The sequence below is a fragment of the Scophthalmus maximus genome, chromosome 20, assembly GCF_022379125.1.
Source record: "Scophthalmus maximus strain ysfricsl-2021 chromosome 20, ASM2237912v1, whole genome shotgun sequence".
Classification (NCBI taxonomy): Eukaryota; Metazoa; Chordata; class Actinopteri; order Pleuronectiformes; family Scophthalmidae; genus Scophthalmus; species Scophthalmus maximus.
Window position 1 is genome coordinate 12,127,101 of NC_061534.1, and position 17,535 is coordinate 12,144,635.

At 42.0% G+C, this 17,535-nt stretch overlaps 1 protein-coding gene across 1 annotated transcript in view; it reads left to right on the forward strand.

Annotated features, from left to right (window-relative positions):
- Window positions 1-17,535, forward strand: part of arhgap24 (Rho GTPase activating protein 24) — a 66,342-nt gene that overhangs the window by 18,521 nt on the left and 30,286 nt on the right. The window contains exon 3 of the mRNA XM_035608018.2: window positions 9,368-9,455. Within this exon, the coding sequence (XP_035463911.1) occupies window positions 9,368-9,455 (88 nt within the window). The remainder of the gene's footprint in view (window positions 1-9,367; window positions 9,456-17,535) is intronic.

Sequence of the window (17,535 nt, forward strand, 5' to 3'; positions counted from 1 at the left end):
GAAGTGAACACTTCAAACCACTCTTATGTTGTCGGCCTCCATACCATACAGCTCTTTGTCCCAGATTCTGTTGCACACTACACCAACTATTTGCTGGAAGGGTCAGGTTTGTGATTGTGTTGAGTGCCAGCGCTTGTGTGGTCATGAAGCCAGGCTGCGTGATGATTTATCTCGACTTTTATCCATTTTTCCTATTTAACTCAAACACAGACGAAGAGATGGTTTCAGACCATGTTCAGGCAAGACACGTGTTGACTTTTCCCACCGTTTCATGGGTTGACGTAAACCCTGTAGTCTGTCTGCCTATCCCTGTTTTTAGCAAATATTTCTCAAATGCTGTTTTTTTTTAAAACTCAAAGTTAGAATTATCCTCTTTTTAATTTTTCTCCTGGTTTATGATGTTACATTTAAGTTCTTGTTCAGTCACGTGCAGGTAATCTAACTGGATGAAAATTAATGGAGAAGTCCTCCATTATTCCACCCTATTACAGTTGACTGGCATCTTAATATTTTATTGAATGTTAAGCAGTCGCAGCTGTGGATTTACAGTGGCCGTTGAATGTCAGATTTAAGGACCAGAACTGCCTAATTTATATCGCTGGGATAATGATGACATTTATTAGATTGATGCATTCGGCGGAGCGATCAGAGCCGAGCAACCATCAGTGACTGATGCTTGAACGAACGGGTCTTATAGCGGGTACAGGCAAAACTATATACAAGGGGGGAAAAGAATTAACACACAAATGCATTGACACACTTAACGTAGTACAATTACACCTCCAGATCTCCTGCTGAGTTTGACTTCCTGTGTCTGACAGGTCCCTGAAGATGGAGAACAGTAAATATTGATTAAAAAAAAGACTGCTGATCAACAAGCCAAGGTTTAATGAGTACTTAAATGATCTATTACACCAATAACTTCAGGTTAATTGACTGTAGTGCGAGCCTCTATGTTTGCAATCTGAAATCAATTTCTGTGCCACAATATATTACTCTGCATTTTATTATCTTGACGTGTGCCCAGTTTTCTTCACCAATTCGTCAGAAACAGTAATCATTATTTAGCAAGCTATAAGGTTATTATGTCTTTTCTCTCTTATCTCTTAACTTGAACCTCAGACTCGTTAATAAATGCATTGTTTTACTAGTTTTTGAAGATATTTTTGACGCCAGAGATACAGCACTGTACAGTCTCCAGAACAGCTATATTAAGTATTTTTATTGATCACATGACTATGCGTATATGAAGAGAGTTGCGATGAACTGAGGGCGTATGGTCACATGTCTCTGCAGTTCCCCTCAGCTCTTCTCAGGTTTATACCATCCTCCAGGGCTGTCCATCCATTCCAAAGCCCAGAAGTTACATAAATCTAACCACATCCCTGCCTCTAATAAGTCATGTCTTATGTTGTTTAACCTGACCCCAACCTTACCCTGCCCCTTCTCAGAATCCACTGTACACTCAGCACCCTGCAGCTACTGACACAGTTAGCAAGCAAAGGTATATTGTGAGAATGTAGCCATGACACACGGGTATTAAAGTTAGGAGCCGGTGGAGACCAAAACCAGGGCTAAAAGAGAGGGAATATGCCAATCACCTTTACTTGTCTGTGTTGTGTTAACAGCTTGTTTCTTTTCAACCTGTGCCTTCACATTGTGGTGGCCGTTCTGATGGTTCCTGCTAACACGACTATATAAATATACTAACCAAATTATAGATTTGGGAAAGAAAGTAGATTAAAGGACAATGAGCCTCGATGGATTTGCTACTGCAGCTTCAGGTTCAGCGATTGAGTTTTGGGGCGACTTTCTGGCTCCATGCAGCTATTTCCCATGATACTCAAGTTCCGTGTTCTTTGTGGTGGACAAGGGATATGCTGTTAATGCTATGAACTCATTTAAACAACAACAGATAGCCTATCATACATCTAGCTGGCCCCCACATGTCGTCCTATCATGAGAAAGCCTATGTGACCGAGGTGTTAATTAATGAAACACCCAATGCTGCAGGAAGTAAGGGAGCAGTAGGGCGAATAGTTGCATGGCCGTGTATTCAGACACAATGTTGAATGTTCCATGTCTATGGAGGTAAATTAAGTTCACAAAAAACAACTTATGGGTTTGATGGAATCAACAGAGTTGGAGTCGCAGTCAGTGTTTTTGATACTTGTTTGTACACTGAGAAAACAACAAATTGGGTTTTATTTGGAGCATAACCCCCCCCCCCCACACACACACACACACACACACACACACACACACACGACAGCCTGGATTGCTTCTTAAATGCCTATGCCTCCCGCTGTCACTTTCCTCAGACAGATTTCCCGGAGCCTCTTGTCTGTGTGTGTGTGTGTGTGTGTGTGTGTGTGTGTGTGTGTGTATAACTTTTTTCATGGAGAACAAAGAATTTGTGAGTTTGTGTCATTTGTGTCACCCAGTTTTCCCAAAGTGACCTCATTCTAGTTAACAACAATATAAAAATGCATACACCACCCCCAAATAGGCTGGGTTCTGCTGCCTTGTTGGGTTGGGCCAGGCTGCCGTACTCTCCGCTGGGTAAATATTACTCCGTCTGTGGTCAGGTTTGTCTGCAGCAAACAACAGACCACCAGGAGATGTCGGTATGGAAAGTGTGGCTGTGGCTTGGAAACGGAGAGGAGAGGAATATCCACGGTGTTGTGGTTCTTTTACAGTACGGAGGAATGACACAGGCCCCCTTTCTTCTTTGCGGCACCTCTTATAAGTCTGTCTCATCCAGACACTATTCACTGAAGTCATCTCCTGTTTCCCTGGGTTCGGGACACTGTGCATGACAAAAAGATCTGCGCTCGCTGAAAAAAAAAAGTTCTTAAAGGTGGTTTTAATCCCGAGACACTGAAGCCAAACAGATTGTTTTACTGACAACCACATCAAACGAGCTTGTTCCCTCCCTCACTCCTCCACTTTGGAGCATGCCGGTCCCATCTTTATAACCCCCTTTAAAGCACTTCATCTGGGGCCTCAGGTAGGGTTTCCACTTCCCCGGTTGTCACAGTTATGGCTCATTAAAGAGCCCTCGCTCTCTGCAGGAAGGAACCCGACTGCCCCTCCGATCCTGCTCGTGTGTGTGTGGCTCCTTAATACTGCGGCTGTCACCGGTGCACATCTTGTCTTCATTAGCGTTAGACCCACATAGAGGGCCGGTCTAATGGCTGTCAGATGCTGCGTTGCGGTATTAAGGTCAGAGTTGTTAATCAAGGGAAAACGCCATTGTTGGATTGTGTAAACGGTAAACATTATGTCCTAGTCCGTTTTTATAGTCACTGTAATTAGGAGAAGGTGAGGCATTGTGTGGAAGAGTAGAAACCTGCACAGTAATTACCCACAAGGTCCTGTTACTACTTTCTTTCTCCCAGAATTAACACAAGCAAATGCTCGGTAATTTGCTTGGTGTTTACAATGTGGAGTGAGTCACTACAGATGCTTTACTTCTGTAGGGCTGCGACTAATGATTATTTGCATTATTGATCAATCTGAGGTTTGGCCCATATAATGTTACAGTTTCCCAAAACCCTACTGGACATACTCAGATTGCTTACAGTGCCCAACCAACTGGAAAATATTGAATTTACAATTATAGACGTTGGAGAAAACCACCAAGAAATCTGTCATCTTTGGTACTTTACTTATCTTATATATTTAAAGGATTGTCAAAACAGCTTATAAAATATCCTGTCAATTGTTTTAATGTTATATAACCAACTTAGCCTCTGAAAGCAGTGATTGCTCTATCATAAGGAAAAGTCCTGCTCTCATAGTTTTACGAGATAAAACTGCAAATGTGTATAATCAACTACTTTGAGTGTCCAGAGTAAAATCAGACAGCTGAACTGCCGCTATCAGTGTTACATGATAACTATATTACTGTATCAATTTAGCTGCGTTAATGTCTAAGCAATGGTGCAGCTTATTTCCATAATATCATGGGTGAAATATTAATCAGCGTCACATGAGTGGCGACGAGAGGAGTGAGAAATTACTTCCGAAATGTGAAGGAAACGATTTTCATCGTTGCTTGAACGGTGCTTCTCCACCATTCCATCCACTCAGCTATCTGCAGACACACACTGTGACCTCTTGTCCACCAATATTAGAGGCAAAGGAAAAAAAACAACAAAAAAAACCATCCAGTGTAATCACTGCTAATGGCGTCCCGTATCCAGATGGTTGCAGATGGAGTGTCGGCCTGTCACGATGCGACACCTGCGCTATGCCCCACAGCGTTTCTGACAGACACCGACAGCGTCACGAAAAAGTGAGGTTGTTGTGAGGTCGAAGAGAGAGAAAAAAATATGCTGATGTTCCTGCTATAAAATGAAGAGATTCTCTGGCCTTTAGTGTCATGCAGATGATGTTTCATTCAATTCAATTCAATTCAATTTTATTTGTATAGCGCCATATCACAACATACATTGTCTCAAGGCACTTTACATAGTGAGGTCAATATTACAATATTACAGGGAAAACCCAACAAATCCCACAATGAGCAAAGCACTTGGCGACGGTGGAGAGAAAAAACTCCCTTTTAACAGGAAGAAATCTCTGACAGAACCAGACTCAGTTGTGGGCGGTCATCTGTCTCGACCGGTTGGGGTGAGGAGAGAGAGGAGGAAGAGAGGAGAGGTGGGCAGAAAGAGGGTGGGAGGAGAGACAGTAGGAGAGAAGAGAGAGAGAGGACAGTTGTACAACCGCCGCTGTAATCTCTACCAGACTGATACTTATAATTAAAAAATACAATTATGTTGTTGTCATTATATAGTGATGATATTAATATTAATATTAATAATAGCAATAATAATAATAATGACGGGTTTGGGTCCTGCAGCTCTGGGGTCAGAGATACACTAGGAGAGATAGAAAACACAAACAGGGTTAGTGACATGTACTGTAAACATATCGGGGGATGGGGGGGGTAGTATAACAGTTGCTTTAATTTCTACCAGACTGATACTTATAATTAGTGAAAACTGATACTTATAAATACAATGATGTTATTAATAATAATGATAGTAATAATAATAATGACGGGTTTGGATCCTGCAGATCTGGGGTCAGATCTACTAGGGGAGAGAGAAAACAGAGTTAGTGACATGTAATGTAGATACATGGGGGCAGAGAGAGAGAGAGAGAGAGATTGAAAAGGTGGGAGAAGGAGAGAGATATAAAGGGAGAGAAAGAGGGAGAAGGAGAGAACGGGAGAGGGAGAAAGATGCTCATGATATAAGTTCCCCCAGCAGTCTAGGCTTATAACAGCATAATAAAGAAATGGTTTATTAAACACCTGAGCAGTTCTAACTATAAGCTTTATCAAAAAGGAAGGTTTTAAGTTTAACTTTAAATGTAGACAGGGTATCTGCATCCCTGACACAAACTGGGAGCTGGTTCCAGAGGAGAGGAGCCTGGTGGCTGAAGGCTCTGCCTCCCATTCTACTTTTACAGACTCTGGGAACCACAAGTAATCCTGCATTTACAGAGCGAAGTGATCTATTGGGATAATATGAAACTAGGAGCTCTGTAAGATATGATGGAGCTTGATTATTAAGGGCTTTGTAGGTTAGGAGCAGTATTTTGAATTCTATTCTAAATTTTACAGGAAGCCAATGCAGAGATTCTAACACTGGAGAAATATGATCTCTTTTTCTAGTTCCTGTCAGAACTCGAGCTGCGGCATTTTGGATTAGCTGGAGGCTTTTCACAGACTTATTGGGGCATCCTAGCAGTAATGAATTACAGTAGTCCAGTCTAGAAGTAAAAAAAGCATGGACTAGTTTTTCAGCATCCTTTTGAGAGAGGATGTTTCTAATGTTCTTGATATTGCGCAGGTGAAAGAAGGCTGTCCTAGAGACTTGTTTTATGTGTGAGTCAAAGGACATGTCCTGGTCAAAGGTAACTCCAAGGTTTCTCACAGTAGAGCTGGAGGCCAAGGTAATGCCATCCAAAGTAACTAGATGATCAGATAATGTTTCTCTGAGGTGTTTAGGGCCGAGTATAATGACCTCAGTTTTTTCTGAGTTTAGAAGTAAAAAATTATAAGTCATCCAGGCCTTTATGTCTTTAAGACAATCCAGAAGTTTGTCGACCTGATTAGTTTCATCTGGCTTTATAGATAAATACAGCTGGGTATCATCAGCGTAGCAATGGAAATTGATGCGGCGTTTTCTTATAATATTGCCTAAAGGAAGTATATATAGAGTGAAAAGTATCGGTCCCAGTACAGAACCTTGTGGTACTCCATGTCTCACTTTTGTATGCATGGAAGATTTGTTATTAACGTTAACAAACTGAAATCTATCAGATAAGTAGGACTTAAACCATTCTAGTGCTGTTCCTTTAATCCCAATGTGTTCTAGTCTCTGTAACAGAATTTTGTGATCGATGGTATCAAATGCAGCACTAAGATCTAAAAGGACGAGAATAGAAACATATCCACTGTCTGAGGCCATGAGAAGGTCGTTGGTAACCTTCAGTAGTGCTGTTTCTGTACTATGATGTTTTCTAAAACCTGACTGAAAGTCTTCAAGCAGACTATTCCTGTGTAAATAGTCACATAACTGGTTAGCAACAGTTTTTTCAAGGATTTTAGAGATAAAGGGGAGGTTTGATATGGGTCTATAGTTAGCTAAGATATCTGGGTCCAGAGTTGGTTTTTTGAGCAGAGGTTTAACTACTGCCACCTTAAAGGCCTTTGGTACATAGCCTGTCAATATAGATAAATTGATCTGATCTAATATGGAATTATTAATTAAAGGTAATATATCCTTAAATAGCCTTGATGGAATAGGATCTAAAAGACAGGTTGATGACTTGGATGAAGTGACAAGTGAAGTCAGCTCAGCCAGATCTATAGGGGAGAAGCATTCTAAATAAAAATTAGGCGATACTATTGGTTCAGAACCTACAGTACTGGACCATGTGCCATTAGTGGGAAGAAGCTGGTAAATTTTTTCTCTGATGGTAATAATCTTATTAGTAAAGAAACTCATGAAATCATTGCTACTTAGAGTTGGAGGAATAGACTGTTCAGTAGAGCTTTTACTCTCAGTCAGCCTGGCTACAGTGCTGAAGAGGAACCTGGGGTTGTTTTTATTTTCCTCTATTAGTGAAGAAAAATAATTGGTTCTGGCATTTCGGAGGGCTTTCTTATATGTAATTAAACTATTTTTCCAGTCTAGGTGAGAATCATCTAGACTATTGGAACGCCACTTCCTTTCTAACCTACGTGACGTCTGTTTTAAAGCGCGTGTCTGTGCATTAAACCATGGAGCTATCCTCCTCTGTTTGACTGTCTTCTTTTTCAGAGGGGCGACAGTGTCAAGTGTGGAACGTAGTGAGGCTGCTGCACTATCAACAACATCATCAATTTGTATGGGAGTAAAGTTTTGATAACGATCCTGCACTGTATCGACACATGGCAGTAGAGTAAATAACGAAGGAACTGTTTCTTTGAATTTACTAACAGAGTTTTCTGATAGACACCTGCTGTAATAGAACTTTTCTCCAAATTCAGTAAAGTTATTAATGGAGAATTCAAATGTAACTAAGTAGTGATCGGACAGAGGGTTTTGAGGAAATACTATAAGATTGTCAATGTCTATGCCATAGGTCAGAACGAGGTCGAGGGTGTGATTAAAACAGTGAGTGGGTTTGTTTACATGTTGAGTAAAACCAATTGAGTCTATGAGCGAATTAAAGGCAGAACTAAGACTGTCGTTGGCAACATCCACATGAACGTTGAAGTCACCCACTATAATAACTTTATCTGTGCTAAGCACCAACTCAGATAAAAAGTCTGAAAATTCAGATAAAAATTCAGAGTAAGGGCCTGGTGGTCGATAAACAACGACTACAATAACTGGTTTTTGACAATTCCAGCTAGGGTGAAGGAGGCTAAGAGTTAGGCTTTCAAATGAGTTAAAACTATGGTTAAGTCGAGCGTTAAGCAATAAGTCTGCTTGGTAGATTGCTGCTACTCCTCCTCCTCGTCCTGTGGTCCGAGGAATATGAGTATTATTATAAGAGGGAGGTGTTGATTCATTTAAACTAACATATTCTTCTGGCTGTAGCCAGGTTTCAGTCATACAGAATAAATCAACGTGCTGATCAGTTATCAGATCATTCACTAACAAAGATTTAGATGGGAGTGACCTAATATTAAATAATCCACATTTTATTGTTCTATTGTTAGGTTCATTTATAGGCTTTGTGTTGATCTTTATGAGATTTGTGTGAATTACACCTCTTTTATTTCCCTTTGGATTAGATAGTTGAAGTGGTCGGGGGGCAGAAACAGTTTCTATGGGGTTTTGTGGGGGTGACTGCTGTAATAGAAGCGCAGAGAAGCGTGTAAGACTGCAACTCTGCTTCCTGGTCCCAACTCTGAAAAGTCACGGGGTTGACCGTCTAGGTAACCAAGTCAGGTTTCTACAAATGAGAGCTGCACCATCCAAAGTTGGATGAATGCCGTCTCTCCGCATCAGACCAGGAATTCTCCAAAAGGTGCGCCAGTTAACTATGAAGCCCACATTGTTATCTGGACACCACCTCGACAACCAGCGGTTTAGTGATGATGTACGGCTATACATGTCATCACTGTTCAAGTTGGGCAGGGGTCCAGAGAAATCTACAGAGTCCGACATTGTTCTTGCAAAAGTACACACCGAATCAATATTCATTGTGGGCAGGGCTGAGCCGGAGAGATGGTGATCCTCTATAATGTGGCCACTTTGTCACAAATCATAACAACTGGGCTCCATCATCCCGACACGTCCCCCGTACACCGCCTCCTGGGCCGGCAGGGATGCTGATACATATGACAAGGCAGAAATCCTTTGACAAACTAGCCAATGCTTTGAGCATTTTTCTCCCACAATCAAGTCCGACAGCCGAACGCCGCTGAGCTCAGGAGTGCCGCTTTTTAACAAGGGAACAGCTGCGCATGCCGTGCAGTCGGCACAAAGTAAAGTACGTGCCAGCTCTCGTGGCCAATATGCAGCCCCGTTGAATAATGATGATATACACATTGCACACATGGCATGTTTGAATCTGATGTGGACTGTGTGGTCTCAAACCTGGCGCAGTTTTAGAGCGGAACCGGACGGAAATAAGAATGTGGAAAATGTCAATCGGACAGATCTTTTTGTCGAATGTCAAAAAGCATTTTCATGAGAACCCGCAGTATTAAAATATTGTATTTTGGATCTATCAGTTCGTCATAAATATTCCTTGCAAAAGCTTAAAATTACCTGTCTAAAACACAGCATTTATGTTTTTCAACTATTTAACTATTGCTTCTAATCTGCCTGCTCTTTATTTTTTTGCACAGGGAACCATTTGCTTACCTGGAAACAAGGTCTCGGAGCATCCAACCAGCGGCGACGATGGTGGGAAATTTCTTTTCGAGGTCATTCCAGGTAGGAGGAAATAAAAGCCATTTAAACACTTTTTTTTTCTTACAACGATGTTGACTGGGCTGCAGTGGTCAACACTCACTTCTGCAGACAGTACTGAAACAACAATTTTGCAATTTTAATGATTTCATTGATGCTGGTTGCTATGGCAGCAGCAACATCACCTGCGTGTTTGCCACCTGTCTGCCGGGATTGCTGCTGTGAAATCGTATCTGCCGGATGGTTTTCCTGTCTCCTGTCTGTTTTAACATCACATGGTGAACTGATTACCAATAAAGATATATCGCTTATAATTGTATGGCATTTTACCTTTGGAGACAAAATCAAACGAAGTGACAGAGATTGGAATAGGAACAAAGGAATAGTGGGATATTTTCCCGGGCGGAGCAAAGCTGAGAATATGGAAAACATATTTGAACAAGCGTGCACACTGAGGAAATAAACACAGCTGTTAAAAGATTCAGTAGCAGAGTGCACCGACTGCACCAGCTGATCCATCTACGCTGGATGTGTGCAAAAACCACTCCTACTTTATTTGTTTATTTGTTTTAATCTTTCCCCCCTGTGTGTTTACAATAGAGCGTCCCTCTTAAGAGGAAACAAACCAAGATATCTTCTCACACAATTTATGGCTCCCAGAGGACACACACACACACACACACACACACACACACACACACAAACAATCAGTTTATAGTGCAAGTTCTGCCTAACGTTTGACAGTAAAAAGGCAATGAAGCTGCCCAGATTGTGCAGTTCTTATTTGGGCAGCTGGCCCGACGTGACAGATGAACAGTCCAGATGTGTCACAGGTTTGCTTCAAAGACTCTTGATGGTGTTCTGGGTTTGGGCTTATGACATTGCTGGCCAAAAATTCTATCGATATTTATTTATTATTAGTAATGTCTGCATCACATAAGGATTAACACTGAAAGTCAACTTGCCAACTCGTGTTTAATAGTTGTCAAAGTAGCAGGTGGCTGCGTCGTGCTTTTGCCATGGTAGAATGTATTTTGAAGCTTCAGCAAACGCATGGAACATAAAAAGTTGTTTTCTTTAAATCTATAGCTGTCCAAAAGTTTGAGATATTTCTAGGCGAATTTTATGCTATTTCATTATCACCATGTGTGGTTGGAGACTTGTTCAATGACATATTAATTATAATACATATAAATCTAAAAGCCATCCGGTTGTGTTTTCAAAAACAAAATTATGTTTTTCATACTCTTATTGATCCTCTTTTTGATTCTGATGCACTTCAGCTCAAAGAATAAACCCCAGAGTTCAAAAAGAGAAGTCACTTAAGTTGACTGAACTGTAACTGTAGGCCGGGGCTTGAGGATTTTCTGTAAGGTGGCAGCGACAGTGGGACATCATTCCCACAGTGGCATTATTTAAAGAAATGCATGACCCAGCATGTGCGTTGCTGTGGATTGGTGGCATTTGGGTCAGATGGCATTGGGATAAAGCTCCGCTGACATTCAGCTGTTGACTGTATTGCAGCTGTGAATCTGATCTATTGTCAAGTTCATTCTTGTTCCCCCTTAAATTTGTATTTTTGTAGTAAGACTTTAAATAGAGTCTTACTGTGTGAAAATGTAATCGCATGCCTCACTACCCACTTTCAGTTCCCACTTCCAATGTGCTGCAGTGTATGTTTTTGGTTTTGCAACTGTGATATATAATGTTATTTTTGGATGTGGCATATCATGTTATTTTAATAGAGGCACATAAACACAAATGGCTGTGGAGTTACAACAGTTTATTTTTTTTCCCTCTGGAGAACACATGAGGTGCAATAACAGATATTTAATTTTTCTTGACTTATGAGGTTCCTTGTTGGTGCTTTCCAGTCTCTACCACTACGAAACCATTTTCATTTCCCCCCCCCGCCAGACTGCATTAAACTTCTGTAAAAAGTTCAGGCAGAGATGAGGGGAAATAATACGAAATAGCTCTGACTCAATTTCCCAAACCTGCAATTGCAGTCATAACATATTTCCCACAATATACCAGAGGCTGTTCCCAGCTGGCATATTTCGCATGGTTGACATGGTTGTCTTGGTTGTCTTGGTTATCAGTGTGTGAGACTTGAGGGGGGGTTATGAAACAGTCTTTTGTGACTATAAGTCACAGTGAAAGTGGCCAAACATCTCTCAGGGAGCAGTTTCAACAATGTCCTACAGGCAGTCAGTGATGACTGACTACTGCCACGATGACACGATGGTACAGCACCATATGATGTATTTACAGTGTTTGCAGATGAGCAGTGCGATCATGTTTTTCCTTATTGATTTAAGCAGGTAGCTTCTGCTACTCATAGCAATAAAGTTGTAATATTAAATATATTTAAAAAAAAATTATGAATAAATAAAAAGAAACATTTAAAAAGATACCCGATGGATTTGGAACATGTGAGTTACAAGGATATAACCTTTACGTTAACAAAGGTTTTTTCCCCACTTTCCTGTTTTCCTAAAATTCTCCCAGTGCATTCAGGTCAAATTTCATGGGTACTTAACAGTAGGTCGCCCAAAAATAATTAATGACTTCACCTCCAGATCTCTATTTCTCGAAACCGAGGTCATTTGGAGACGAGTCCGCCGTACTGTGCTTCCAATACGGTGTATGCGACACTGTGCATTGTTTGGACAACATAACAGGCTTATGTAGTCATGCAGGATTACGATTTTTTTCGTCAGAAAGACAGAAACTCTTGTACATATTTGTGTTAATCTCTTTATGCACACAGCACCTGTATTTCTAGTTACTTCCATGCGAGACCATGAAACCTCTGCTCCACAAAGGTCGCACAGAGGCCGCAAGTTACAATGATGGCATGAGGCTATGAATAAGTGTGACCATATTTTCCAACCCCTCACCAGGACCCCGAATTGTGCCGCACGTTCATGCACACGCACGTGTATGTGTGCGCTCATGCAATTACCGTAGGCATTTTGATCCGGATGGGGGACAGTCATCGAGCAAAGCACCAAGTCAAAAAGTCAGCAACAAGAAAGTGCTTAAAGTACTGTACTTACTGTGAAGTTCCAGTACACAGCCTTTATTCAAATCAATAATTTCTCTCGTTAACGCGCAGGCTCGTGCTTCACTCCAATGACCACAAGTGTGTGTCATAAACTTTATTCTTGAAACGATGAAAAGCTGAGTTGGCTGTGTCTCGGATGCTGTAAAATTGCTCACAAAAAATTCAAATATGACGTGTTCACAACAAGAGCCGTCGAGGGTTGTTAAAACACATCACCAGCCTGCCACTTGTGCTACTGAACAGTTTTCTCCCTGTCCCGCATCATGCGCAACGCCCTCGTGCTGGCGGAAAACACGAACTCGACTCGTTATGAGGCTGCAAATAAAGAGGCCTTAGAAGCAGAGGCAGAGAGCGAATGAAAGGAAAACACAACACGCATATTCCACTGGTCTAAATGTGGCCCCGCAGCTCCAACACAACACACGGACAGTCTCTGGCAGACAGACGGACGGGAAGTGATGGGGTGGGGGTGGGGGACAAAGAGTTGCACACAGATGTCCGTTGTCTTGTTAGGGCGGCGGCGACATTTGAACACGAGCCGGGTATCTGGCGACCGCCAGGGGTTTGGTAGTGCAGCGGCTGGGACGTGGATGTACAGAAAAGGGAGACGCTTCTGTCAGATTTGTATTTTTAGCTTTTTTTCTGGAAAGTTTTCCGGAGGCATGCTGCGCCTTGGAAAAAAGCTGAAAAAGTTCATGAAAACACCTTCGTAACTTTTATTCACCTGTGCTGTGTGCACCCTCTGGTGCTGTTCTGTTCTCTCATCTTTGTTTTCTTTCTTCTTCTTCTCTCAGCACTTGATTTGTGTTAAGGGCGGGCGGGGGGGGGGGGGCTTCTGAAGCAGACTCGCCTCATAGACAACAATATTTAGACTAGAATCCCTGTTATGTCACAGACACACAGGTACAGACACACTGGGGCTTTTGTTTTGCAGTGACGTTGTCCTCCGTCGCACTGACACGCTGCAACATGTGCACGCACACATGGGCCGGGGCCAAAGGAAAGGGGAGGCAATGTACCTGTAAACTCAAATGCATGAATGCAGATTTCAAATGTTTATTTTTAAGATCATCTGTGCAGCGTTATTACCCGAGGACTACGCTGTGCCAGAGGACATGTTCTGCGCAGTCATAGTCAGGGACCAACCTGAAAAACCTTTTCGAAACCGAGATCGCCAAAAAAGCGGCTTCTTGATAGCATCTGTGATATGCGGGCCGGCGGCTTCTGATAAAAGAAAAACTGTATCTCTCGCGGTCCACATATCTCGAGCACATATCGGAACACCGTGTCGCTCAGCATCAGTGTGCACTTCCGTCTGATGCTGTTGAATCCTCCGAAGAATGTCAGAATGCAGGATCTCAGTACGGTATGTGTGGTATAGCAGCTGCATTTTGAGACTCCAGTGCAGTGGGAGAGTACAGAGTCCGCCTTTGGCAAATCATGAATTCACACAAAATGGCTCAGACTCGTCATTTATTAGTCAAAGCTGCAGAAATACCTGTAGCTAAATGTCACCCCATTCCTATAAAACAAGAATCAACACAGGAAACACTCCCCGCTGTGTATTGTTGACGGAGAAACAGTGTGCTCCTCTTTACCCAAGCTCTAATAAACACAGGGCTTTGGCATCAATATGACTTCAGTTTCTCTCTCTCTCTCTCTTTTTGCCTCAGGCTCAGTCTTTGGTCTCTCTCCCTGTTGCTCTCAGTTTCTCCTGGTCGTCTGATCGGAGTTGCCGGTCAGGCCACAGCAGGACACCGCTGCTGAATAATGGGAATATTTCCTGGCTCATTCCCAGAGGCTGCCATCCCATCATTCATGAGAGGGCCTTGGGATCATGTTGCTGTGGGGAGCAGGTGGACGGCCTCGAGCTTGAATTGCTGCTCCCGGAGTCCGAGTCCGTACCGCACACCTGAAGAGGAGAAGAGCTTCGTCTTCTTCTATCAGTTTAGTTTGGCTTCAGCTTTTTGTAAAACGTAACGTAACATTCAGGCATTTGGTCGTTTTCAGTGACTTGACTTGTGGTTAGCCTCAGAGCAGTGGTTTAAATAAAGGTGACAGTGCCATCATGTGGTTTTCCAAGGAATTACACCGCAAGCTCAATTTTGATGGTGGAATTTAACAAAATAAGATGAATCCATGTTGTTCATTGCTGCATAAACAAGCTGTTGTGTGATTCGATCTTCAGGAAGTCTGCCATTTTGAGTTCATGTCAGGATAATGAATATCTTTAAAAGTTTTTTTTTTAAACGGTAGTATTGCTGACAGTCATGGTGGCATGATTGAAGTGGGCAGAATTTGTATCCGCAGCTTAAGCATTACTTCAAACAATTAAAAACAATTTTTTGCTCTACTTTAGGTATGAAATAATGAATAAGGAGACTTACTAATAACTTAGCTGAAAATGTTTACTGTAAAATGCATTTATTTTTGAGGGAGTGCATCCCTGATTAATGATCCTGTGATGCCCTGACGCGTACGGACGACGGGTTGCCATAGTCACCTTTGTGACGGGTGTCGTGTGTCACAGGGGTGCGTGTCTTATTCACACAATTTGACTTGTGTGATTGAGTTATGATAATTACAGTGTGATTATGAGAAGGCAGGCAAGAGTGGGAGTAAATCAGCCTTAGACAGCAGAGAAGCAGTGTATGAAAATGTTCTTCTTATTCTGGTTATTGAGGAAAATCGGTGATTGTGTGATCCGTCTAGGAATGTGCTTTATGAGGATGAAATGCTAATCTCACCTCAACCTGCAGGACATAGTCAGGTTCTCTTGTTAGACAGTAATGACTGCATGTCAATCAGATGCTATTGGAGGGTGAAGACAGACGTGCAATTCTAAGGACGCAGACCACTGTACAGTCCATCATCGGGAAGCCAGAGGTTACTGAAAAGCTGGCATGTCGACTATAAGCACCTAATGTAAAGGTGAATTGACGAATTACATTTTTTGAAAATGAGAAGGGGTAGGGCCTTTAATAACCCAGACAAGTATTCCACTTATGGGTGGATGGTAGTAAATATGGCAGGCTTAGAATATTACCCTCCACATACGTCAGTGTTTAAGGTTGAGGAAGCCCCGGTGGAGTAATGGAGAAAGCGTATTAATCTTTGGCGCTGACATTTCAGTGTCAGGATGCATGGAGGTGGTTTTCAAATAGGCTCCAATGTCACATTAGTCATGGGTAACTTCTGCTGCTGGGACTGACTATGCTACTGCAATTGTCCAAAAGCAACAGACTTACATCTGCAGTTGTATTTCAAAGCAGCTAACTCTTTGACATATTATTAAATTATTTACATTACAAAAGAGGAACAATTTCTTCCTTAAAGGGGCAACAGACAACTTCCGTGCCCCTAGTGGTTCCAGGTGGTATTATTGTAGTGGTGCAGTAGCAGTAGTCTTGTTGCATCTGTATTTCTACCGCTCTCCTTCTTTGCCTGCTTTCGTCTCCTCCATCAATGGGGATTCTGCAAACTGGAGGTTGCAAACTGGCATCACGGATTTTCATGCTCAATTGTCCAACTTTTTTTTATGCAAGACTGAAATTTAGTGTTTCCATTAAGGCCGCATCCCGGTGGCCAAGAGAATAACATAGTGAAAGCGGGACTTAAAGGGGACCAATATTAGCGTGAATGTTGCCGTTTTTCTAACGCCATAACTCTGAGCAATCAGTTTCAACATCATAATGACAAGTTTGAGCCAGTTGATGTGCAGGTATGTTACAGCATATCGCCTTTTTTTTTAAACATGTACATAATATAAAGTCAGGTTTATTTGTATAGCACCGTGTCAACAACAAGGCAATTCATGATGATTTATGCAGGACATAAAACAAGATATGTCAGACAATATAAAAATACGGATAGAATAAGATAAATGCCAACATGGAGTTAGACCAATTAAAGAGGAGAATAAGAAATTACAGTGCGGACACAGTCCAGACAGATGAGTGTGTACAGATTTAACAAATCAAACACTGTCAAAGAAATGAGTCACATGGAGCAAAGGAAGGCGTGGCTGTGCATACAAACACAAAAAGTTGATAAAAATGATAATAATAACAATATTAATAATACTGAAGATATATTTATATATTTACACAAACACACTGTCCTACACTTCACTGGCATGGCTAGAATAAATGCCATTCCATACACGTTGTTTGAACAAATGAATCTGACACACGCATGACATGAACAAGCAGCGGTACATGTTTCAAATTCCATGTTCTGATATACTGATTTAATCAGTGGTTGGACGTATAGTGCCCACGCAGCCTCTGATGCATCGTAAATCCGGGAGGGATATGAGCGACGTCATTGAGGGCATGCATTAAGAGGGAAAGCGGTGAAGCTGATTTTGTGGATGTTGCCGTGGTGAAAAGATGAAGCCCACAGAGAGAGAGGCTTGGGTGACACCATTCTGTTCTGCATACAAAAGGGTTTTTTTCTACACCTCCCATCTCTCCGTCTGCTCGGAGCCCGTCTCAGTGTCCCTCTTTCTCCCAAGAATTCACTTTGTTATAAGACATTTTTAGAAAAGGTCAATAACTGAAGCCCTCTCTCTTTCCTCCCTCTTCCTCGTCGTGTGTTTTTGTACTTGCGGTGCGTTTTGTGTGCCTGTGAGCGGAAATGTTTATGCGCATCCTTTTCTTTTTTTCCAGTGTGCATATAAATCTGAGGTCAATAACCTCGGTGTCTGTGACACAACTGCACGCAGCCTCCCGGAGAAGCGGTTCGAAAATCCGCCCGCCGTTGACATTCATCACATGTGGCTTTGGAGATTCACAATCTCTGGTGGCTGTTCTCTTGATATCTGAATTTACGGCCCCGTGTGCTCGGCATCACAAAGTGGCAGAGGGCCGTCCCAGATCGACGCATACACAGTGAATATCAATGAAGGCAGCACAGAGTGAACTCCACATGCAGTATGTCTGCGCTACGGGGCAAATATTGGATTTGATATCACCCAGAAGGAAAAAAAAATACAGCATGTTGTCTGCTGTTAATCTCTTTTCCATAAGACTC